Below are 26382 nucleotides of genomic sequence, written 5' to 3' on the forward strand. Positions count from 1 at the left end.
AATGAGTAACTTTTTTTAGCCTTATTGGCTCCTGTCGTCTGGTCCAACATTACTTCTCTTTAGTTTCTCTTTTTGAAACAAAAATTGTATATTTTATATTGCATATTTTGTAGAACATCTGTATACCAACCACCGACTTCCTGGCAATATCTGAAGCTAAATATTATAAAGCGAATAAGGGAGAGCTTGTTAGTCAAACAGCCAGGACTTGAACTATCCATGTAACTTTGAAGAGCTGTTGGTTGGTGAATATACTGACACAGTGAATTGCAAAGCAAGGTTGCCTGGCCCTATTTAGGGCTTATCAGCTAGGTATAGCTTGGTTCCAAGGAAAGAGTGTGCACAAGACCCACGTCCGTGCATACGCGTCCCACTTAGGATGCTCACTAAAGTATACCAGTGGCTGAGATTAATTGAGCGTTCCTCCATCACTGTTTTGTATACTTGAGTGTGTCACTCTAAGTGGGACAGGTATGCCCAGACGGGGGTCCTATGTCCATTGTGTCATTGGAACCAAGCTATACCTTGTGTTCTGGTCCAGGGAGGACCTGGCTTGGCAGTTTGGGTTGGACTGTTCCAATTAGAGCAGGGCCAAGAATGATTTGCATATGGCTGGATCCAAACTGAGTTGGCATGGTGGGCCAATAAGGATGGATTGTGATGCAGTACAGAGTGATTTCCAGTGGCAGAGATTAATTCAAGCTTTCCAACCGTTATTTTTTTGTATACTTTAGAGTATCTTGAGAAAGGCAGCAGAAGTGCTATATCTGCCCTTACCATCAGTCAAAAACTTGTCGAACATTCTGATGGAGGTCCTTCAGGCCCGCCTCTGAACCCCTGTTACAATTTAAGAAGGCACTACATGATCTTATTAATGCGGCTTTGAATAAATTCACCCAGCTGTAAACTGCCTGATTGCAATAAGGTATTAACCAGCCCCTGGAAATCCAGACTTTCTCTCGGACCATTTATCACCAGAACATTTGGTGGTGCAGTCTTCTTGGTTCACTAAAGAAAATCTGAGTGCCTTCTTGACAGCCCATTAGATTGTGAATCTAATACATTGGAAGCAATAGGCAAAAATGTGTTCCTAGTGGGTTTAGGTTTTAGGTCAATGAAAGCCACTTGCCAATTTGCAAGATATATACACGACTTGTGGGATATGGTGGCCATGGTAGTGCCAAATCTTCCAGACCATTGTCAAGGTTGTAAAAAATGGGCAAGACGCTTCAAGTCAGATGTTCAGCGCAAGCCTGAATACAATGAACTCTGTTATCAGGATCTTGGGTTCATCAGTGGTCCTGAGAATGCATGATTGGCTAAGAGGTGTGATGTATAGGCAACGCTTATATGTCATTCAATGTTACACACCTGTTCAGAGAAAAAGCCGATTCGGCCTTGGAGAGATTCAAGGTGGGGATAGGGACCGCTCAATCTTTGGGCCCTCCATCCCCTGTCAAGAACTTCAGGGAATATGGGAAACATTGGGTCTTTTCTAGAAGATGCTCTTTTTAGCAGCGGCGGCCATCTCAACTTGTCTAGCAATCTAATCCTCTCCTGCTACAGTAAAGGGGCAGAGACAAAGGAAAGGGCAGGCAAACCCAGCAATCCTCCTTCTCCTCCTCCCCGGCATCACCCTGGAACCTGATTTAGCACACCTTGAAGGAGCATGTTTGGCTGGTTGAAGGCCTAGAAGACCATTACGACAAATCAGTGGGTGTTACAGATAGTAAAAAGGGATTATGCACTACTATTCCAACAGAAAAACGGGCTATGCACTCCTATTCCAACAGATCCAGACCCACCCAATTTAGTCCCTTCACTTTTAGAATTGCCTTAGGCAGGAGCTGCAGAAAAGAGCATTGGTGTTAGTCCCACAGCAGAAACTGGAGCAAGCATGCTACTGTCTCTACTTCCTGGTTTCAAGAAGGGCCATGGTCTTCGGACAATCCTAGGCCACCGGCTCTTGAACCTTTACCTGCCCAAGAAAAAGTTCAGGATGTTGTCCCTGGCTCAGGTGCTGGTACTTGAAGCAGAAGACTGGATAGTGTACTTTTTCTTACAGGATGTGTATTTCCACATATTGACCCTGCAGTCACACAGGAAGTACCGTTCATGCAGTTCATGGTAGGCTCCACGTAATTCTGGTTTGCAGTCTTCCTGTTTGGGCTAATATTGGCCCCTAGAATCTTCACCAAAAAATGGCCATGGTTGTGGCACATGTGTGAAGATAAGTGATATCAGTGTTCCCATGCCTCTACAAATGGTTGCCCAAGGCTGGTTTACTGCAGCTTGTGGTGGACCATCTACAGACAACAGCATCCCTGTTGTGTGACTTAAGGTTTCCCGTAAACCTACTCAAGTGTCTCCTAGAACCCTCTCAGTGACTCCTGGTTATAGCATCAGTACTGGACGCAACATCCCCGAGAACCTTCCTCCTCCTCAGAAGATCCAGGACATTCAGGAAACAATATTGATGTTTTGGGAGGGAGCTCAAGTTTTGGCCCTGTTGGTTGTTTGCCTGCTAGGTCTGCTGGCTTCCTGTATCCTACTGCCCATGTAGACACACTGGCATATGGCTCTTCATCTATGCCTTCTTCTGCAGTAGTTCAAGGATGGGGTAGTTCTACTGGATACTATCAGGATATCTTGGTGCACTGCAGTGGATTTGTGTTGGTGGTCCATAGAGCAGTATCTGTCACAAGGGATGTCCTGTTATCGTCCTCCAACAGTGACCGCGGTAGTGACAATTGCTGCCACCCCGGAGTTGGTTGTGCATGTGGAGGACTTGAAGACCTTGATCTCCAGTGCAAACTCTCCACATCAACCTGCACAACTTGTAGGCAATTCACCTGGCCCTGAAAACCTTCTAGGCCAGTCTGTCCAGATCTTGAAGGTCAGTACGAAGGGTATGTGGTCTGTCAACAAGCAGGGAGGAGTGGTGGCTCAACTTCAGGAAGTACTGAGACTATGGACTTTAGCATGCAAACATGGGATTTGGCTTGTCTCAATCCTCTTCGGAGGTTTCTCTGAACTACAAAGCCACTTCTATGACATTATCGAGGCTAAAAATATCACAATACAAAAATATTGAGGAAGCCATATCGAAAGCAAAATATCTACTTTTCATCTTCACAATGTAAAGTGCAATAACATCGACTACAAGGAAAGTCTATGGGGTATATTCTCAAGAACGTGCGATAATCATCGCCAAAATAGGTTAATGTAATTTCACATATCGGCGTCTATCGCGGGAAAATAACTCTGTGTCAACGTCACATTCTTCACACAGCGGTAACATGCGATAGTTTCCCCATAACGTGTCAAATGTCCGCGATAACATTACCGGGACGGTGATACAAATACAAACCTGAACGCGAAAAAAGTTGCGTTGGGCCCAACTGCGATAAAGTCAGCGATAAGCAGCGCCAGGCCTGCAAGTCCCACAAGTCAGGCTGCAAAGATCAGTATAAAAGCGGCAACAAAAAACACAAACAACTGCGAAGCACCATGGAGGTAGCTGGAGCAACTACAGAGGACAACCAGAGCCCCACAAGCCCCACAGAGGACCAGCCTGGGACCCCGGGGTCAGGTAAGGGCAAGTAGAAGAAGAAGAGGAAGAGGAAGACGCGGTTCAGTCCGCAGGAAAACAGGATCCCGATAACTGAGGTGACACTGCCACCATCTAATTGCCATTGGTGAAATTGTCAGCACTAAATGTTGCACTTACACTTGTCAGAGTGATGTACTAATGCACAGGAGTGACATGCACACAGGGAATGTGTTTTGGAATGAGCCTGTGGTCAATTTGTCCTGTTCCATGATTGCTAAGGACAGTCCCAATGTGACGTGCTCATGTGAAGAAATTGTTAATGATAGTGTCCCTTCGAGCTATTCCTGCTGTTGCTGCACTGGGGTGTGGTCCACCTGCCTCATCCTCATCATCATCGTCTGGTGCATCTGGCACATGGATCCACGGGGCATTGGTGCGTACACATATGTTGTGCAACACACAACATGCAATGATCATCTTGCACACTATTTACAGGCTATATAGGAGTCTTCCACCTGTGATGTCCAGGCACCTGAAACGTGACTTCAACACGGCAAATGAGCGCTCCACAATGCCCCTGGTGCATTTGTGGGCCGCATTGTATTGCCTCTGGGTCTGGGTGTTCGGGGCTCGGAGGGGTGTCATCATCCACGGGCAGAGTGCAAATCCTTGATCACCTGTGACAGGGGAGAGAGATGTGTCAATCGGTGGTTCTGCATTCTGTGTTGGCAGGCTTATTAGTATATTGGTGTGTGATGTGTGGGACTTTGGGATTCATGTCTGACATGTCTTGCATGTGGCAAATGAGCGGCATCCATGTGTATTACGTTGCCTCACAGTTGCTCCTCACTCCCCCGAGCCTATTTACTTGTGTTTTGCTGTGTGGTTGCATCACTTGCACTCCTAAGACACACCATTGTCATGACTGTCTGCGCATGTCCACAAGCCTGACAACGACACTGTGATATTGTCCGTTGAAGGTGGTCGGCCACTTGTGTGTAGGTCTATGGTGAAGATATGGTGAACACAGAGACACACACAGTAGTTGCTTTGTTGGCCATCCCGGAAGTGAACCACACCCTGAGCCCCGGGCTATTAATTTCCACTCCTACGCTGGCTCAGCCCACTCTGCTTATGCTTACGGTGGGGAGACAAAGCTACATGTCCAAGGTCTACCCCACTGCCTGAGGTAACATGGTTGCGTCCACTGTCTACGACACTACAAACACCAGCAGTATATGTCCACATGGACATGTCTGTGCTCTGCATACTTGAGTCTGTCCAGCACATCACCGCCTCACTTAGTATTGTTTACATTCTGATTCATTGGTCACTAGCCTCCTTCGCACATACTTGGTTCCCACCTCTCACCACATCCTGCTAATGTGTAGCAGAGGTGCCATGACGTGGATGGTTTGTCTACATGGCTGGCCCCTGAAACCACAGGTAGGTTGGAAGGTACCAGAGGCCAACAGGTGCAGCACAGCCAGCAGCTTTGTCTGCGGAGGGATGTTGGTTGTCAGCTGTGTTGGTACCGTCAGCCTGCGGAAGCTTTCGCTGGAAAACTGGCGATTTTGGCAGTTTGCACCAGCTTGAGAATGGGACGATGAATATTTCGGCACTTTTGCGGCGCTAAAGTGCCAATAACTCGGCGATAAGTCCTTGAGAATATGCTCCTAGGTATTTAACAGTATTTAACATTAAAATACATTTGAAAAAATCACTTTGAAAAGTATATGGAAAATTAGAAATCTTAGCTTTAAAAAAAGAAACCTGTACCTTCAAATAAAATGTGAACAAAAATATACACTAAAATTACTGGCTAAATAAATAATTTAGTTTAATAGAAATGTAATTAAAAATTGAATTAATTGAAATTTAGTGTTTCCGGATTTCGCATGTTACAGAGACATTGCATCTCAAGTAGCTAAAAGACTGAAAATACTAGATGTGCCCAGAATATGTCAGAACATTTTATATAAGCACGTGGCCACTTTATTTTTCACAGGATACATCGTACATATTAAATTATGGACTGTGCTTTATTTGTGTAAAGAAAACACCATTATAGAATACATGAATACTCACCATAGCACAGAATGAGAGTGAGAACTACACAGATGTATCCTGGGACTTGCAGGTTTTTGTTTCAGGGTCACATGGTGAAGTAGATTTAAAGCACCCGTGTCTGGGCATTGTGAAATCTCAATTCTATGATTAAGGTATGACTGCCAAACTGCATCAGGAAAGACTGTTCATTCTGCTGCCACTCTTCACTTAAAGAATAAACAATGCAGTGACACTGTGAATCGGATTCCGCACTTCTTTTCTGTGCATTTATTAATGTATATATTATATGTGTGTGTGTGTGTGTGTGTGTGTGTGTGGTTGCGTGTGTGTGTGTGTGTGTGTGTGTGTGTGTGTGTGTAAATATATATATATTTATTAAACAATTGTTATTTTATTTAAACATTTTGTAATAGTCTTAATTTAAAAAATAAAATTCGATTAAACTTCAATATTGTTTCTCTATACTTTCCCATGGAGAAATCATTGAAATGGTGGCGGAGAGCTCTGACTCTGTGCGAAAAGTTACTATTAATAATTTTACGCTCTTAAATCCTGTTGTAGAAGGCTCCACCCCACTTACTTGTAACTCTATAGTCCAAAATGGTGAATGGCAAAAACGTATATTCACACCAAGCTACAGTAGTAGATTTAAACGGGCCCGATTCACAGAACTAACTGAAGACTTTGGGCCTCATGTAGGTAGCCAAATACCGGTCGGTAACGGCCGATTTTCGGTAATTATACCGTTACCGACCGGTATTTTGGCTATTGGTATGTAGGGGGTCAATTTCTGGAATCGGAATTTACCGATTCGGTAAAACTACCGAATTGGTAAAATTACCGAATCGGTAACGTTACCGATGTGGTAATTTTACCGATTCGGTAATTTTACCGAATCGGTAAATTCCGATTCCAGAAATGATATGTAGGGGGAGTGTGTGGGTGTGTTTATGAGTCGGTATTTACCACCAACTTATAGTTGGTGGTATATAATTAATGTATGTGTGTATGCATTTTGGAGCGCGTAGCAGTGTGCAATGTGGCATACATACATGCCCTAAGGGCACACGTGGCCGAATCAGGGGTGCAACAGGGTGTCAATGTGACACCCTGCCACCCTTGCACCATTACCGAATCGGTATTTACCGATTCGGTAATGAGGCATACCTTCCCCTCAATGGGAAGGTATGCCTCATTACCGAATCGGTAAATACCGATTCGGTAATTACCGAATTGTAACGAATCGGTAAAAAATACCGACTCATTACCTACATACGAGTTACCACTTCTAAAATACCGATTCGGTAACGTTCGGTATTTTAGAAGTGGTAACTGGTATGCTACCTACATGAGGCCCAAAATCCTAAACTAACTACCATTTTGATATTCACAGAAGGCACTTACTCATTTTGGTATTCACAGAAGGCACTTACTCATTTCGGTATTCACAGAAGTTAGGAGTCCTAACTTTAGGACTCCTAAATGCCTTCTGTGAATACCGAAAGTCTTAAAGTTAGGATTTTTCTCAGTTTAGGAGTCCTAAAGTTAGGAGTTCTAACTTTACTACTCCTAAACTGAGAAAAATCAGAATTTTAAGACTTTCGGTATTCACAGAAGGCATTTAGGGGTCATAAAGTTAGGACTCCTAACTTTACTACTCCTAAACTGAGAAAAATCCTAACTTTAAGACTTTCGGTATTCACAGAAGGCATTTAGGAGTCCGAAAGTTAGGACTCCTAACTTCTGTGAATACCGAAATGAGTAAGTGCCTTCTGTGAATACCAAAATGGTAGGAAGTTTAGGATTTTGTCTTAAGTTAGTTCTGTGAATCGGGCCCTATTTGTGAATAGGCCATAATGCGTGCAAGTAAGGAATTCATGTTTGAATGATGTGTACAGTACTTCCTCAAGGATGAGTATTCATGGGTTTCTTTTCCTTGTGAAATTGTCTATTGTGCAAAACCAACAATTAATTGACGGCTTAGAAACTATCTGACAAAGAAACGTGTTTTTTTTTGTATTGTTGCAGATTGAAGGGGCATTTGTTCAAGGCTTGGGCCTGTTCACCTTGGAAGAACTGCGGTACTCCCCTGATGGCTATTTGTACACCCGAGGGCCTGGGATGTACAAGATCCCGACAGTTGGAGACATTGCTACGGAGTTTAACGTGTCACTGCTCCGTGACTGTCCAAACAGCAAAGCAATCTATTCCTCCAAGGTCATGCACTGGGATCTTTAGACTGAGTTGAATGCCTGTGCACTGAGAAAGGCTGGCCTATGGAGTGATGTTCAGACTTCTTGTAGACTTGTGCCATTGAAGGTTCAGTGGGGATGTCACAGAGATCAGGCCATACAATGAATTTGATTTTCTCCACCCCAAATTAAATTTGCGCAACTTCTATTTGTTTATTACTTCACAAAACAGCATTATTTCCAAGGCAAAGTAATACATCAATAGTATTCATATTGAGAGGATCATGCCGTATCTTATTTCATAGGGTAGTTGGTCTACAGAAGGTCTAATTTCATTGAACTGTTAAAAAGAGCTCAGTCCACATTGGACATAGGATCGCCTTGGTCTTTGAATGTGGCTATCCTCTAATTAAGTTCAGTGCCTGATGTGACATGTTTTTATTAGTGTCTGGCAGGCAGTGTATATTCATTGAATTTGTGTTGCATTGGAGACCCCTCAGCGTGCTCACCGCTCCTATATATATAGAGGGTGTGGGCTGTGAGCATTCTATTGGCACAACAGTGTCAAATTCTGCCTGTCTGGTCTGTCTGAAGCACATGTAAAATGTTCGCACTCTGAAATAATTCAGGCAGCACAAAAGGGCGATTACTCTGTATCTCCTGTGTGGGCACTGAGGGACCCTGCTTTGTTTCACCAGTTTCTGTCTCCTAGTTTGTTGTGGGTCGAGGCCCTGCTTTAAACTAGATTTTAGTATTAGATGTGGGAGCACAATGGTTATTTCCCTATGACACTCTCACACCCCCTTAGCCCTCACAACCAGAGTTTAGCATGGTTAAGACTTTTTCTATCTTGAAACTATCCTGGCTTTCTTCCCTTTGTGAATGTCAAGGAAAATGTTTGCTGAAGAGTAGGCAGTGGTCCACAGGTCCCATGTTTTGCTTTATAGTATTGCTGTTTTTTAGAATCTGCACATTGAGACACTGCTGTAAAGGGTCCAGTGTTTGTTCTCTTGCCTTAAAACATTTACATAAATGGCTGGTCCCTGATTGTCATATCTCTGATGGACGGCCATAGTATATATGCATGTCATGGAAAGTTAAATGTCAGCCTGCAGCCCTTACTGAGCCATGCACTAGTGTGACGCGGAAGACATGGCTTCAGGCCAGCAAATGTTAGCTTGACCTCTGCAGTTTAAACCTGCAGTCCAACTTGTCAAAATAACTCTTTTGACAGGGGGAAAAAACCTTCATTTTAATTAGTAATAGGCCACCCATAAGTAGGCCTTAGAGACCACAAAGTAGGGTACCTAATATTTATAAGTGGAACATGTAGAAATTTTGTGTTGACATGTCCCTACAGTAACAAGCCTGCAAATGCTATATTCACTGTGGACGTTTTTTGTTTTTTTAGTGTTTTATATAGCGCAAACTAGACCCAAGACATCGGGTATCAGAGCGCTTTACATGAGCACCAGCTTCGTTTCAGATGGACACATTCATTTTTGTTAGGCACGGGGAGATTACGTGATTTGCCCAGAATCATGGGATGTTGAGCGTGGTTGCCAAGACTCGAACCCGGTTCCCCAGCTTCGAGGTCGACCCCTCTAGCCGTAAGGATACAATCTCTCCCCTAAGTATTGATTCTGCTGTCTTGTAGTTGGGACAAGCTAAAGAATGTTAAGACTTAGAAAGAGACCAAAGTTTTTTGGTAACAAATTTAATGCTTATATGCTTACTTGCTTTGTATGGAATATAACAATATGTATGTGTAATGTGTAACTATACAATAAAGCAAGCACAAGGAGATGATGGACGGAGCGCCAAAACCTTTCAGACACTCACCCCCAGTCACAGATCTGGGTTGAATTCATCATCGCTCTTTAGCTCACTTCGCCACCTCAGTTCAGACTCAGCTATATGCAAATCAGTCTTGATCCTGTGCAGCCCAGCTCGAACTGCCAAGCCAGGTCTTCCCTGCACTGGAAACAAGCATCTTTGGACCTGTGTGGGGTAACACCCCTCATCAGCCAGGCTAGCTTGAATCCAGTGGCAAAGTGAGCAAAGGACCCACGTCCGGGCATACCCTGCCAACATAGGGCGAACAAAGCAAACACAAGGAGATGATGGACGGAGCGCCAAAACTTTCCAGACAGTCACCCCCAGTCACAGATCTGGGTTGAATCCATCATTGTTCTTTGGCTCACATGAGGCACAGGGTCAACACTGATTTGCATATGCCCAGACGTGGGTCCCTTGCTCACTTTGCTACTGGATTCAAGCTAACCTGGCTGATGAGGGGTGTTACCCCGAAACCAGTCCTAGGATGCTTGTTTCCAGTCCAGGGAAGACATGGCTTGGCAGTTCGGGCTGGGCTGTCCCATGAAGCACAGGGTCAAGACTGACTTGCATATGGCTATGTCTGAACTGGGGTGGCGAAGTGAGCTAAAAGAAGTCATGTCTTTTCAGCATGCATGAGGTGGTGTTTTGGACAGTGACAGTCTTTCTTAAAGGGGGGAAAGGCAGCCAGTCATTATCAGTCTCCCTTAAAGCCTCAACCTATGTGTCCGTCGTTCACTGTCCATCATTGCTCAGATTGGTGCCTTGACTGCACCACCCGTGTGCATCAGAATCTGCATGTGACCACAGATGGGGATGCCATCAGCATGTCAGATGTTTTTGTAGGACCTGGGTCAACAAATACATGTGTCCCGTCATTGGCCGAGGTTCTGAAAAAGAACATAAGGCAGGCCCAGAATCTGGCACAATGTAGTGGTGTTAACCAAGTTAGCTACCTCCTCATTAATAAAGAGTGTAGGCTTGTGTAACAAATCCATAATTAAATGTTGCTGAGGGAATGTGGTTCCTAAAAAAATGTTGAACATGGGGAATAATGCCCTCTCTGCTCAGTTCCCCCGTCTGACGACCCTGTATGCTATATCTCACATGGCGACCCATAATGGCTATAAGTGATGGGCTCTGACATCCTGTCACAACGTGTGGACAAGATGAGAACTGCAATCTGCGTACCCTCTCTTCTTGTGCAATGGCCAGAGGACCAGAACTTCCAACTAATACACTGAACACATTTTTAACAATATTCAATATCCTCTTTGTGGCCATTCATCTAGGATTGAGTTGCTCTCAGTTCTGAGGCACCATCTCTGTGTTTTTTGTTGCAGGCGGTTGGGGAGCCTCCACTTTTCCTTTCTGCTTCAGTCTTCTTTGCTATTAAAGATGCCATCGCCTCAGCAAGGAGTGATGTCGGCCTGACAGGACCCTTCAGACTGGACAGCCCTGCCACTCCAGAGAGAATACGAGGCGCGTGTGTTGACAACTTTACCAAAATGGTAAGGCTCCTCTTTTTTTACTTTATATTTTTTCTCATTGATTATTTATCTATTTTGTTTTTTGTATTTACTTTAACTTGCACAATACAGCACTGTTTCCTTGTAAAATACTTGAAAAATTTCTGGACACAAAAACCAGAGCAAAAATCAGAAGGTCTTGGCATTGTGAGGAGCAAAACATCATAGTTCATTAGGATAGGCTGAAGAACATCGCATATTCATTTACTGGGGCTTCACACATTTTTAATTTTCCTGGTACAGTTGGATGAAATTGTACAACTTCGCCTTCCTCACAGACTGGCTAAACTCTGCTTTTACCAAACTGGCTCCATATAAAAAATCCTCTCACAACAGGAACAAACCCTCTGCACCTTGATTTACTGAAACCCTTAGGTTAGAGAAACAAAATTGTAGGAGGCAGGAAAGACGCTGGCGCTCTCAAATATGATTCTCTCGAGAAAAGCTCATGCAAACTTGAACAGTCCAAATACAAAGACCTACTGATAAAGGAAAAGAGCAACTTTTTTACCCTATAAATAGAATCAGCTAAAGCTTCCACAAAGGAGCGCTTTCAAGTAGTGACTAAACTTAGCACACTAGCAAGCAGTAAAGCAACAAACCATTCCCAAGCTTTCTGTGATACACTGGTTCACTGCTTTGGGGATAAAGTCAACCAAATTTACTCTAAGTTTAAGGCCTCAAACATTTCCGATGTTAGGGTTGATACCAACCAGGTTAAATAATTTCATCCAGATGTCCTTCAAGGAATTCTCCCCAGTCACCCCTGATGAGTTAGCAAAAATGATTATTAGTGCCATTTCTGACTGTCCCTGGAATCCTTGCGCCCCCCCGCACCCATCCCATCTGGCTTTCCCCGGGATCCTTGCCCCCCTCAACCCCCCCCCCCCCCCCCAGCTCTATAACTCGTTCCAGAGCTGATAGAAACAAATGTCTCTGACATTTTTTACTTTTTAACTCAATGTTTATTACGGGAGTCTTTTCCTCTCAATGGAAAATAACCTCCATTCTCCCTCTTATAAAGAAACTCAGTCTGAACCCAGTCAATCCCAACAACTATCACTGCATTTCCCGCCTTCCTCTTCGAGCTAAACTAGTGGAGAAAGTAATGAACACACAGCTTGCTCAGTATATACAAGATAATCATTTGTTGGATTCAGATCTGGGCATTGTACAGAAATGGCCTTGATCAAAGCCACAGAGGAGATAAGGGCTGCGCTTTACAGAGGAGTAGCACCAGCACTTATTCTCCTCGATTTGTCGGCAGCTTTGGACACAGTTGATCACAAGCTGTTGATAAATCGACTGAGCAAACTAGGAATCAAGGATAAGGCCCTGGCCTTACTAACTTCTTTTCCGACAGACGTTTACAACAGTTGCCTTGGACCAGTACGAATCTTCCCCTCTCTCCCTTCCTTGTGTGGTCCCTAAGGGATCATCGATTAGTCCTACACGTTTTAATATATACATCATAGAGCTTGCTACCCTGGTTAAATCCTTTGACTTTTCCGTGACCTTTTATGCTGACAACACTCAAATAGTTCTGTCAGCTTTTAGAAATGACACCAAAGTTTCTACTCACTTGATGACTGTATGCGGGCTATCAGTTTATGGATGAACAGGCACTGCCTGAAACTTAATTATGGAACAACAGTTAGGAAGCCTCTCAACAGCTTCGTACCCATCTTGGTCGCCAGAAGAATTAGGTCCCTCTCCCGTCCCGGTGTCCAAGGCCAAGAACCTAGGGGTTCCAATCGATGACACACTGAACTTTGGTAGCCAGGTTAATGCTATTGTCTCATCCTCCGTCTACCTACTTAGGATGATTAAAAAAATTCTCCCTTATATCCCAGCCAGTGTCAAAAAAACTGTTATTACCACCCTACTTGTATCAAAAATAGACTATTGTAGTGGCTTATATATACACATGAGGGAAAAATATCTCATTAGGCTTCAAACGGTGCAGAATGCAGCTGCTAGGCTCCTTTTAGGTATTCACAAATTTCAATCAGTCTCCCGGGAAATCCGCAAACTACACTGGCTCCCAGTGAGAAGCCGTATCAAATTTAAAGCCCTCTGCACCGCCCATAAGGCTCTGCATATAACTGGCCCAGAGTTCCTGATGCACTTCTTGGAGGGGTAGATACCCAGCAGACTTTTGTGTTCAGCTAAGGCCAAAAACATGACGGTCTCCCCAGATTCCGAAAAATGCACTGTGGTGGCAGAGATTTCATCACAGGGACAACCAAGCTCTGGAATGGCCTTCCCCCTCACATCAGAGTCTGGGCGACTCTGATCTCCTTCAGAGAGGAGCACAAAACATGGATTTTTAATAATTATGGGTCTTCTCTAATCGTGTTCATGTGAAATTCACAAAGCTGTGCAATATCACCCGAGGCAAATTCTGCATCCCATTGTTGATTCCCTTTAATCAGAAGTTCCCTGGGACATCCAGCAATAAGGAATTATTTTCTAGATTATCAGTCGGGGCTGCCAGTAGAGAAACACAGTGGCTGCATCTTGCCGGCATGGTGGAAGGGGAAGGACCGAGCATGTCTAAATACAGCTGTAGAGTGACATGCTGGCAGCACATCCTAGAAGTGGAAATGATGTTACTGTAGCACAGGGACACTTTTTGCAGCATTTTTAAAAAACTTTCCCAGTTTTGCACTTTCTGAAGTTAGAAAACATTTTTAAAAACATATACAAACTGCCAAGCTTTGCAATTTAATGCAACACTAGCCGACACCACCAGAAGTCCCTTTTTGGTCTTCCTGACCGTGGTCTCCAGTTTACCCACCATATGTGCAGATACAATGAATAAGCCGTAGCTTTCTTTACTTCAAATCTCAATACCAAGCTTGTTAAAGCTTACACATAATTTCTTTCAGCGTTTAATTTGTAAGATAATGATTGCCAGTGCCCAAAGCGTTGATCAGAAGCAGGGCCGGACAGGCCATAGCGGGTGGGTGCTGGGTCGTCGGCAGGCCAGTCCTCCATCCAGCCGGTGGACTAGAGGGAGGACGTGCCTGTTGACGACCCAGCACCCACCAAAACCTTAAAATTACATCAGACTGGAAATTTCCAGACTTAATACCTGCCCGGGGCACCCATGAGTCAACCCAGACACACCCAAATGAACTGTTCATCTGTAAGCAACCCCGGAGTAAGGCCAGATGGTCTGGGCTGCCAGCAGGCCTGTCTCTCCTCTAGGCAGCCCAGTACCCACCAACGCCTCTCATAGGAAGAGCAGACATCAATAAACATATTTTGGCTTCAGGTGATAATGTTCAATATTTTCCATTTACTTCCACTGCAGGGCATGGAGGTCACTGGCGAACACGCCATCCTCCAGCCCAAGCTTCCAAACCTTTTGAGAATAACTTCACAACCACATCTTAAGGTGTGTCCAGGATGAACCAGCTATCTCCTCACTAGGCTGATGCCAATCAGATGCTGCTTTCTGTTGCATCCTGAAAAGAACATCCACCTACAGGCTGAACCGGACCTGCCTTGGGGCATTCTCAGTCCTACCAGCAGCTGCAGAGCAGTAGTTCAGGACCGAATTTCTCGTGAACACCCAAGCACTGGCTTCACCCAGTAAAACCACGTCTTGCATGACCACTGGCATTGAATTTTTTGACATCTGTTGCAGAGAAGTAAACTACTCCTGTTGCATAATGACATTACCCTTAACAAATGTCCAAGAATGATCAGTCATGTCCTCAAATGGCCGATGCCACTGAGATGCACTTTTTCAGTGCATCCAGAAACTGAGATCTCCCTACAGGCTCGGCCAGATCTGTCATCATGCATACCGAGCCCTACCATTAGCTGCAGCAGTAACTCTAGATCTTTGCAGGATCATATTTCTCCCAGGGACACTGCACCGTGGACTCCACCCTGTGCATCCCAGTACTCACAGATATACAGACTGTGCCCACCATGAGTCTTGCCCTAACCACCCTTATACATTTAGGGTTATTGTTGGTTTGGTGAGTAGCTTTGTGCTAAACTGAAATTGTCTATGGCTATTGATGCCCATATAAAGGGATGTGAATTTCCATACTAAAAACTGTGTGCCAGCAAGTGTGCAGTTGACAATGCCTGCCCTCCATATGGCAGAGCTCCTAACACCGCTGCCTCCCGCTATGTGCTCATTGAGCAATAGTTTGCATGAACATGTCCAATGTGAGTAATGGTGCACATGCGATAAAAAAATAACAGTGCATCTTTGCTGGCAACACCATGTCGAGGACTTATCCAGTCTACCACTCATTCTAGGGATCATCCCCTTTCCCCATTCACCTATAAGGCTTCAGGCTGCGAATGTTTTGGGGGCTCACGCTGTGCTATCTCATGCACGTAAGTTTAGGATTGTTGCTCCACCGCTCTTCAGCTACCCCAAGCCCTAAGCGAAAGAGGAGTAGGCAAGCACCATAAAAGTCTTCATTTGTGTAGTGCTCCCATGGCAATTCACTACAAGGTTTGGTCTCAGTGTACATAGTGGGCCTGAAACTTACTGAGTTTGTCAGGTTGTATTTGTATGTTAAAAGTAACAGCCATGCAGTGCAAACACTGTATTGGCCAATCTCTGATTAAACCTGACCCTCTTGCTACCAGTTTGAGGAACTCAAGACACTCAAGTGCCTTTGCTAAGATTGTTCTTTCTTCCAGGCAACACATGAGACTTCTAGCTATGAAACTGTAGGAAGCGTAAGCTTCCCTTTCCCCAATAGTTACTTTAAAAAGAAAATACCAGGGCTCTCATCTCCTCTTAGCGCTGCTAAAAACAGATTCAACTACTAACCATGAAAATGGGGAAAGGGTGTGGCATAGTAACGTCAGAGCTGGGGAACCAGGTTCAAGTCTTGGCGTCAGCTCAACATTCTGTGAATCTGGACAAATCACTTAATCTCCCCGTGCCTACAAAAATGAATGTGTCCTTAGGTGGTGCTCATGAAAAAAGCACCGGTGTTAATTATTAAGTGCTCGTGCTGAGCACTGGAAACCACTGGTTCAAATTAAGCACCTCATTTCCTTATCCTACTAGTAAATCTATAAACTAGACTGCGCCCGAGCAGTGGAAATGACGGAGACCGATATTGTTTTCAGACATGCTAATTAAATCAATCATTTTTGCTACTCTGAATTCATCCAACAGTTGGTGTAGCCTGTGCATTGTAAAGTTGCTCTATTGTGCGAGATTGTTGAGGCTTTTTTTTGTATTGGTTTGCTCACCCCAGCCCTCCATCCCCGGCATTACTCCATTAACTGAGATAATAGCTCCTATAAAGTGGTGCAATCAACATTTCTCATGGTAGCACCCTGTGGGAAAAAAAATGTGCACTAGTAAATATAGACTACACTAACTGGCAGAACTGTGTCTCTGCCCCAGCACACTTAAAATGACATCATGTTATTTTCATTCGCAGCATGGGTGATACATTTTTAATCCTACTCCTTACATATGATCATTGCAGTGCAAATGGGTGACGGAGGTGAGGTATCTCACAAGAACTTAACATCTTTTATTGCATTTATTCCAGAGAACCAATTTAGTTTGGAAATTATAAAAAATGTTCATTCCAACTATGTCCTTTGCACCTTCGAGAAACGTAATTTGCCTTTCATAGAGAGGCTGGTATATTATCTGGTTTGTCCAGAGTCATTAGAGCCAAAAAGCAAAATACTTCACTATGGAGGTATATCAGTTATACACTATTTTGGAGGTTGTACTCCTTTATGCAATACATACTCCATACATCCCTCAACATGTTTGTGTTTACCATAAACTGCCACTTGCAAATAATTGAATTTTGGAAAAGTTGTCAGTGCCAACATCCATGAAGGATCTGCTTTACCTCTCAATAGCTCCTGTCCTGAGAAATCTGTGGTATTACAAAACAAAAATGTGCGCAATATTAAGGAGTTCAAAGCAGCAAAAAAGAAGAGAGCGTTAGATCCTGTAAGCATGACCAGACCTAGCATAGAGAGGATACATCATGCCATGTTCTATTCCCTAAATATACTTGATTAGTCGCTTAACCAGCTAACCATCAGCAGCCTTAGAATATAATTTCCTACTTAGTTGCTCACATCTTCATTAGGTTTCGCCTAGCGTTGCAGCACGAATGCACTGCCATCGCTTTGCGAGGCATGCAGTATATACTGTAGTGTGGAAGCTTTGTGGAAGCTCCGCCCACTCTCTGCCCATTGGCTTTTGTCTTAAGTGCTGCCTTCCGATTGGTTTGAGGCTTGTTAGTCTCTCCTCATTCATCATTTGTATCCTTCCGCAGCTATTGGCCCTTTTACTCCTGACACTATTTTCTTTTAGGTCTTGCCTAGCGTTGCAGTGCGAATGCGCTGCCATCGCTTGGCGAGACATGCCGTATATAATGTAGTGTGGAAGCTTTGTGGAAGCTCCGCCCACTCTCTGCCCATTGGCTTTTGTCTTAAATGCTGCCTTCCGATTGGTTTGAGGTTTGTTAGTCCCTCCTCATTCATAATTTGTATCCTTCCATGGCTATTGGTCCCTTTACTCCTAACACTATTTTCTTCGCTGTCTCCCCACCCCACCGCCCCATCCCTCAGTCTGTGACTTCTCACCCTCCACCCACTCCTGTTAGTGTTTTCTTGCCTTCCGTTTTCATCTTTATTATTGCCACCTTGAAATATGCAAGTTTAAGATTTGTGCTCTACAAAAACTTCTCATGTTTAATTAACTAGATTTTAACGTTACTCTAAATATAATAAAACTCTAGGCAACATTCGGGGTATGCATGGCAACTGACGCCTCTTAGTTCACAAATGGCATTGTTGTCGGGCGGGAGGAGCGGCAATGTTTTGACTCATGCTTAAAAAGAGCACTTTTAATAACTTCCTCTCAATTCAGTGCTATGATATTGTGTACTGGGGTGACGCGCTAAAGAAATTAACTTTTTTGAATTCTGAAGAGACATTATCACACATTTACATAATGTTTACTGTATGATTAACATGCCGATCATTTTCACGGCTTGTCCACTGGCTCGTATACGCTTGGCTCGTCTCCGGCTGGCTCTACTTGTTAATCAATATATTGACCCGCGCACCTCTAACAAAGAGAGATGAATGAATACATGACAGTGAGCCCGGTATATGGTAGAGAAATAGACTGGTGCAAACAAACAGACAAAGTCAGTCTCCATTGCCTCATGTCAGAATCATCACGTTCAATAACCTGGAAATCTGCAGGCAACTCCCGCATGCCCCAACCTCATCCCCCTCACCTATTCTTAGCAGAAGCAGCAGATTCTGAGCTGTGCCCTGCTGGTGCAGAGGAGCACCGCAGAGTCTATAGAAGCACTGGGATCCCTAGCCTCTCCGGGCGGGCACCTAAGCCTTCCGGGTGCCTTCACACACAGGATAAATGAATACATTCTGTTCTGTGCTTTAGTCGTCCCTCTGTTAGCACTGTCTGATAGATGAAGCTCTGTGTTAATAAACACATTCAGAGAGGTGGTTGTGTACTAACAAATAACAGCCACAATACTGTACATTTTGAACGTTTAGTTAAATACCTGCTCATCGAGTACCTCATTGGCTGATCATTCCATGGCACTACCAAAATACACTTGGACACATTTGCTCAACTGTAAAACACTCCCATCTATGGGTCAATTAACAACTTGGGGCTTTGGGGTTAGGTAACTTACTTTGGATGCTGTGTAAAAGAGTAAATACAAAAATTAATGCAATGAAACTAAGCAACCAGTACTGTCTAAAACACTGTAAAAACTGACATGCTGGCATTTTGTTTAGTTAATGTTGATTTTCTCATAGGTGCGAGTAAAGTACTCTTAATATCTTAATAAAATCTGCACACTTTTAAATAATAGCACCGGGCGACCTTTGACAACTAGGCAATGAATACATTTTCATGTACCCCATAAGCCCCCCTGCCCCCCGCCCTCCTTGGCAAACTTCATTGTTTCCCAGTGTTTGGGGGATAACCAAGACGCAGGAGAGTGAGTCAAATAGTCTAGAAAATGAAAGAGAAGGCGGGATTCGAATTCACATGCTCCAATCCCGATCGCGTTGGTTAGTCTGTAAGCACTACTTTTATTAATGAATTTCGCATTAATAAAGCACCACGGTATGCATGTGTGGCGACACTTCACCCATGAGGTACATGCTAAGCAATTGTTGACACAATCCACACTTTGAGTCTTTTTCAATATATTTATTACGAAGTGCAGGACCTTTCCAAGGGATTGTGCACACTACATACATTCAAAAATAAAACGTTTAGGTAAAAAACATTGCCATTTACAATGTCAATAGCTCTAACTCACAAATGCGAGACCTATTTGCATTGCAAATGCTTGTTGTTTTCTGTGAATCGTTCTGAATGGGTCCAATTTTGTCTCATGGTAGCCACTGTGAGACTTTTGAGCTGGTCTGGAGATCTCGTGACAATTGGCCATCCACACTTTGTAGACGTATAGCAAAACGTGCCTTGCAGTTCTATACTATAGGGACTCTTGAGTTGCCCGGTTTGCAGTAAAAATAATAAATATTGTTGCATATGTGTTCAACCGCTCCAGTTCCTCCTCCTGCATCTTACTGATACTCCCTGCCTTTCAAATACTTTACATTTCTTTGAAGAAAGGCCCAATGTCATAGCCCTTCAAATGAACCTGCATATTTTGATGTTGACTACTAACTTTCCTAGATACCTTGATCTGTCTGACCCTGTGCAGGGAGTATGAGGAAATGAACAACCAAAACCAGAGTGCACTATTTTGCCGTAAGAGTTTTATGCTTAAGCAGGAACTAAATTGCACAGATGTGCATTTTTATAGCATCTACCTGTTTATTTCATTTTTAATTTTGGATTTATCAACTGTACTCTGTCCAGAAACGATAAATGGGAGACGTACCGTTTGATGAAATGATTTTGTGATGCCAATGTAATTCTTATTTAGGGCGCAGAAAAAACACTTCACTGAACTGAATCTCTTATGCACACATTGCCAGTTTTGCCGCACATGTCTAGAGCAATCGACACCTTGTCATAATTTCGAAAATAACCAAATAATCACATGCCACATAACCCTCAGCATTGACTTAAAAGGCACCACTCCGCTAGGGAGTAGAGGTGCATTTTCCACCTATACCGCACCGCTGAAACAAGGGACATTCAGATGAAGGTTTAGAAGAGCAGATACTGACATTATCAATCATTTTTCAGTTTTGCATGGTCTATTGTATGCCAAGTTTCAGATTTTTCCATGCATAAATCTGTGCATTAGAGATGTCCTAGTGATTCACCATCTTAGCCAGTCTTACTTAATCAAACACACACCTGCTTTTTTTCTAGATTTTGTCACCTTAATCTTGAATGACTTCTCAAGCATTTCTTGTATTTTCTTTCCTTCAGTGCCCTCGTGCTGAACCTGGAACATTTAAACCTTGGGATGTGACCGTATGAAGAGCCTTGGAGACAAATTCTCAATAACAAACACCCTTAGAAATGCTCCTATGCACAACCATTTCAAATTTCAGCTGAATGTTTGAAACGTTCTTCAAAAATCAATAGCTCTCACTCAGATTGTGCAGCCACAAATTTTCTAAAGACAAAAATACTTAATTGCTTTTCCTGTAAATTTCAAAACAGTTCAATATTTAGTGCCATACAACTGTAACTTCTTGTTCAGAAAAGCAATAAATCTTCCTGTAGGGTTATGTACCCTGAACCTCAAAGCCTCAATATCAGTGGGAAAAAATATTGAGGACAAAATTGAGAGAAAAAAACATTGATAGATAAGTAAGTATAGATTTGTCATACCTAGTGGTACATACCTTCAAGGTACATAAATGTGGAGTTAGCATTAGTAAATATATACTTCCCTATATATTCACTTTCCTTTCAATATTTTGTCCCTCGCTATTCTGATCTCGATGGGCCCGATTCACAAAAGTAATTTGAGATAAAATCCTAACTTTATGACTTTCGGTATTCACAAAAGACATTTAGGAGTAGTAAAGTTAGGATTTTTTCTTAAATTTGTCTTAAGTTTTGGTTTTAAGACAAAATCCTAACTTAAGCTTAACTTTAGTATAAAGATAGCAATTCGCACCATTTTTACATATATGTTTGTGATGTGCTATTATGTTCCATTTCTATCTATGCTAGTGTGCGTTTTTGCAACAACAAGCACTATTAATATTTAGTTGTCAATAGATGATTTTAAGTCTGAACGCCTTAGTGTCAGTATTTCTCTACTATGTATACTATTGCATTTGGATAATGGCCAAAACCTATTTAGGGCCTACATATATGAATGGCTCACAATATCACACTGATAATTATTATATAATACCATGCTAAATAGCACCTCATTACAAATTCAATCAAGCCAAAAATAGCCACACAAAATTCTCTTTAGGAAATGTGGTGCCAAGAAACATTTTGCAATTGCTGTCCATAGATATCATGACATTGTATACTAACATCAAATCTCCTATATGCTGACGATGTGATTTTGCTGAGTCAAACAAATGTCGGTCTGCAGCGTCTAATTAATAAAATATCAAACTATTTGTTACCTAATGATTTAGTAATAAATGAAAAAACCAAAGGTGATGGAAGATTCATAAAAAATACAGGTGGTTCCTACAATCTCGGCAACTAGAACAAGTTAAAACATATAAATATATTGGAGTAATATTTGACAAGCAGGGCTCCTTCAAGCAACATTAAATGGATTTACAAAGGAAAGGAAATGCATTACTTTAGGCATTTCATTAATTATAGAGGTTACTAAGAGGCTTTAGCCACCAACCACTACTAAAGATAATATCAGCAAGTATAGCAACTATCTCATATGGAAGCAAGGCGGTGTGGGGTAATGATGCAGTAATATTAAATAAAAATGTCACAAAAATATTTGGATCTCTGTTTAAATTACCATGCAATGCAACACCAGCTCAGATAGGATTAGAATTTGGTTTGCTAAACCAAATCATTGTCCGAAAAGGATCGTACGGTAAAACCTGGAAAAGAATCAAATCAAATATTTCATGTCAGTTTGACCATGCCCTCTGGCATGAAGTTCAAACAAATCCATTGTTCGCCAACAAGGAAGTATTTAACTGAGGCAATAGAATATCTGTCTATTTATTTTTTATGGGATAAGCCTCTGAATCCAGCAATTAAAAAAAAATAAAACATCAATAGCTTAATGAAAAAAACATCATTGTTAAAGGACAAAGAGTTATTTATACCTAGATCCCATGCCTGGATGGTTTTAAATTAATATAAAATCCTTAAATCACAGTTCTATTTAGAGTCCGGATGGTTCCCGCAACAAAAAAGAAGGTTTATAAGAGCACGATTTGGAATACTTGCAGGCCTCACTCATGCAAAGCTGTGGTTGAGACAAACAACACCAACATCTTGTATGCTATGTAAACTTGGCGAAGTGAACATCATTCATTTAATCTGCATATGCCTGGCTTTATTGGATCTAAGGTGCAGGTTGCTAAGATACCTTTAACCAGCGGGCCATTCGTTCATGCAGACAAGCGGTGATAGCATGTCCTAAATCATCAGAATTGTATATTTTTAAAATTCATGAGATCAGTGAAAAGGAAAATTGCACATATTATGTGATCACACTTTTTGCCCCTCGTTATGAATGTGTTTAAAAATTGATATATTATAGAAATATGTTAGGGAATCATCTTTTGTCATATCCTGATAAATGTTAATATGTAATAATACTTTTAACAATGTTAGTGATTTTATAACTAGGGTTAAATTGATTTCCCTCATGATGTTTTTATTTTTTCTAGTATTGTAAGATTTTAATAATCAACAATAACCATTCATCATTATATTAACATACATTTTAGTAAAGTAAGCTAAAATTACTTTTTAAAGAAAAAAATAAAGCAAGATATAATTGAAATTGTTGTCATCATGTATATCTACTATGTATCATAAAGGCAGATTTTGGAATGCTGACAACTTAAATAATGTGATATGCAAAAGTGCAGTAGAGATGCTTGTGCAAACATTTCTAAACCTCCACGAATAACTCTGACATGATTCTCATTGTTTGTTAAATCACCTATGCTCTTGAGGGCTGGATATGCCACCAGGTTGGTACACTTAAACCTTCAAATAAGTCTATCCAAACCATGTGTCTTAACCTAGCTGTTGGAATGTATGACTTTACAAGGCTCCTCTCAAGTTACAATAGATCTAACACACAGATATGGCCACACATTTCTTGTAGATTAATTATGGAAAGGGCTTATATACCCTCTCTTTGTTCACTGTGTCTCATGTTGCCTGATCATCATGAAACTCTGAATTTCGCTCAGCCCATTATCAGGTGACCATCAGGTCACTCTCTTCTGTTATGAAAGGAGCATAGGAATTATAGAAGGGAGCAACTAGCCCCGATATCAAAGCTCTGGACCTCTTTCGTTGTATTTACAGTATGTGAACACTTTTTTTTAAATGTCCTGGCAATTCTTACTCCTGAGTCTCTCCTCCACTGAGCCCTGTCTAATGCATGCCTCCAGCATGCAACCCTTGTTTCCCTACACATTGTAGTCCCATGGCATATCCATGCCTTGGACCCTGAAGAACAAATTCAAAGGCAGCTAAAGCACTGCAAAACAACTTGTGAATGTGTTAGAGGAAGGATGAAGGGAAGCAAAGTGATTGTGTGTCTGTGCTTCTGTGTGGAGGGCAGATGAGATTGCCCTGCTGCTGTATGTGCTCTGGATGTTCTGTTTCTGAGTGATGTTTCTACTAACCTGGCATTTGAGGAAAGCTTGCACTTGTTACAGTCCTATACTTGTTTATCTGAAAGACGTTTGCTCTACTCCTTCCTGAAAGGGGGAGGTGTTTTTTGTGTATGTATGTGCTTCTCACACACATTCATACACAAAAAACACCTACAAATGTGTGTGAGAAGTCCTCATTCATCACATGTTCTGTGTGAGTGAAGCTTTCAGTGCTGCTACTTATGCTGTGCATCTTCTGGCAAGGGAAGGCAACATGGCAGTTTCATGTAGTGTACAACTCGTGTATGTGTAAGAAAGAATGCATCGTGGCTGTTTAGAACATGACTATCTGTTCTTTGTGTGAAAGATGTTTGAATTGCCTCTGTCATGCATCAGTTCTGCAATTGAGGAAAGCTGGCAGTAATGCAACCAGTGCTATAAGTGTTCTGCGTTTATGAGGGAAGTATGGGGTACTGCTGCCTCTGTTTTACCTATTCAGTGTATAATGGAAGTCTACATTGCTGCTGCCTGTTTTGTTCCACTGTTGATGCCTCTGTTGTACACATCCCATCTGTGCTACTGCGGCTTGCCTTCTACTGCCTATGTGGTACCTGTTATGGGTACTACTTCTTTGTGGGGGGGTGTGTGTGTGAGAGAGTGAAGTAAGTTCACACTACAATGTAATGGGCCTGTTTTGTTTGAAGGAGGTTAGCTTTGCTGTTAGATATTCTGCACCTGTTCTTCGTGTGTTCAGAAGGCAAACACTCATGCTGTCTATTGTGCTTTGTGTATGTGTGTGTGTGTGTGTGTGTGTGTGTGTGTGCAGAATGTTAGAACCAATAATATCTATATTTTATCCATTCTTTATATAATTATCTTTGCTACTGTTAACTGTTCTGTACCTGCTCCTTATTTGTAAAGTAAGTTTTAAATGCTACAACACACACTGTACATGACCTATCTTTAAGGGAATCCTTGGCATGTACAAAATCTTCAATGTTTTAGGCAAGATTACCCTCCTGAAAGTGTTGTCTCTTTTGTGTGCGCAAGTGTTAGTGAAGCTTGCTCTACTTCTACTCATGCTACATCTGTTTGATGTGCTTTTGAGTCATGTACTGCTACTGCTTACATTGTATCCGTTCAATGTGAGTGTCTAGATCTGAGGATTGTATGTCGACTGAAAAACCCTGATGTACCTGAATACATACATCTGCAACTAGAGTTGTGTGTGCTGTTGGGAACAGGAATCCATAGAGATATTGGAAGAGGGAGAGAGAAACAAGGGAAGAAAGAGAAACACTGGACTACAGCTCACTCCCAAATGGAATCACAATCATAGTAACAAATGGTAAGTAGGCAAAAAGGATAAGCTAATGGGGGAAGACTGAGGGAACCGAGAACGGAAGAGCAAACAAACATGAAGTACAAAAACAGCTGTGAACTGGTTCAAAAACTGAGTGAGCTAACACAATTAGCAACTCTAACCTGAGGACCTTCAGCCCTGAATGGTTCACAAACAGTTGACCCAGTACTCAAATTGCCCTAGCAGATGTTAAAGGCTGTCTTCCAGTTATCCTTCTGGCATATGCGTAGTAGGTTGTAACCATCTCCAAAATAAAGTTGAGTAAAGATCTTGGCTGATTTCACCTGAGCAGGAGTATGGAAATGAGAAAAATAGGGTATCGGCTGCAGATCATAATAGTATAGAGTTCACTGTAATCAATACAGAGTATGAATCCACCATTGGCTTCGGTGACAAAAAAAGATCGGTGTTCCTGCTGGTGAAATGGCAATATAAAATACATTCTTTTTCAAGGTTTTCCTGCACGCATTATTGCAAAATCTAATATTATTTTATTGGTAAGGGACAGGTTAAACTATGCAGGGTTGGTTCCATAGTAATCGGGAGGATTTCTTCATCTTATTACTTGTGAGGAGGACAAGAATGAGCTACTTTTTTGCTAACTAAATTGCTGAATTCTTTAAGTACCTTCAATAAAATGTTCTTGCTTCTGTACTTTCCAGGTTGGCTGATGAGGGTTGTGGGAGAGTGTCAGGATCTGGCTCCCTTAGACCCCGATCCCATGGACGAAGACGAGACTCCGCCTCACTGGGCCACACCTCTCTTTCCCTTTCAGCCTCTGGGACCCTTGAATGTCCAATACACCAGGGACGATCCAGAGAAACAATACTGCAGGCTCTTTAAATTTTAAATCCCGGAAGAAGAAGGAGAGACAAGCTATGCCCCTTGGAGGTGGGGTACGGCACCCCGGGGAGTGAAGAAGAAGCGGAAGGCAAAGGAGAGGGCAGCGAGTACCCGAGGCACACAGGAAGAGATGCAGAGACGAACCAGAGGGCAGAGCGGAACCGAAAAGTGAGCTGGAGAAACCAGGTTACAGTGACAACCCCTACAGAG

At 42.4% G+C, this 26382-nt stretch overlaps 1 protein-coding gene across 1 annotated transcript in view; it reads left to right on the plus strand.

Annotated features, from left to right (window-relative positions):
- Positions 1–23137, plus strand: part of LOC146821939 (xanthine dehydrogenase/oxidase-like) — a 645326-nt gene extending 622189 nt beyond the window's left edge. Inside the window, exons 34-36 of the mRNA XM_085613025.1 lie at positions 7652–7840; positions 10995–11162; positions 20605–23137. Of these exons, the coding sequence (XP_085469151.1) occupies positions 7652–7840; positions 10995–11162; positions 20605–20655 (408 nt within the window). The 3' untranslated portion in view covers positions 20656–23137. The remainder of the gene's footprint in view (positions 1–7651; positions 7841–10994; positions 11163–20604) is intronic.
- The last annotated feature ends 3245 nt before the right edge of the window (positions 23138–26382 follow it).

The sequence above is a fragment of the Triturus cristatus genome, chromosome 6 (genome assembly GCF_964204655.1).
Source record: "Triturus cristatus chromosome 6, aTriCri1.1, whole genome shotgun sequence".
NCBI classification, from domain to species: Eukaryota; Metazoa; Chordata; class Amphibia; order Caudata; family Salamandridae; genus Triturus; species Triturus cristatus.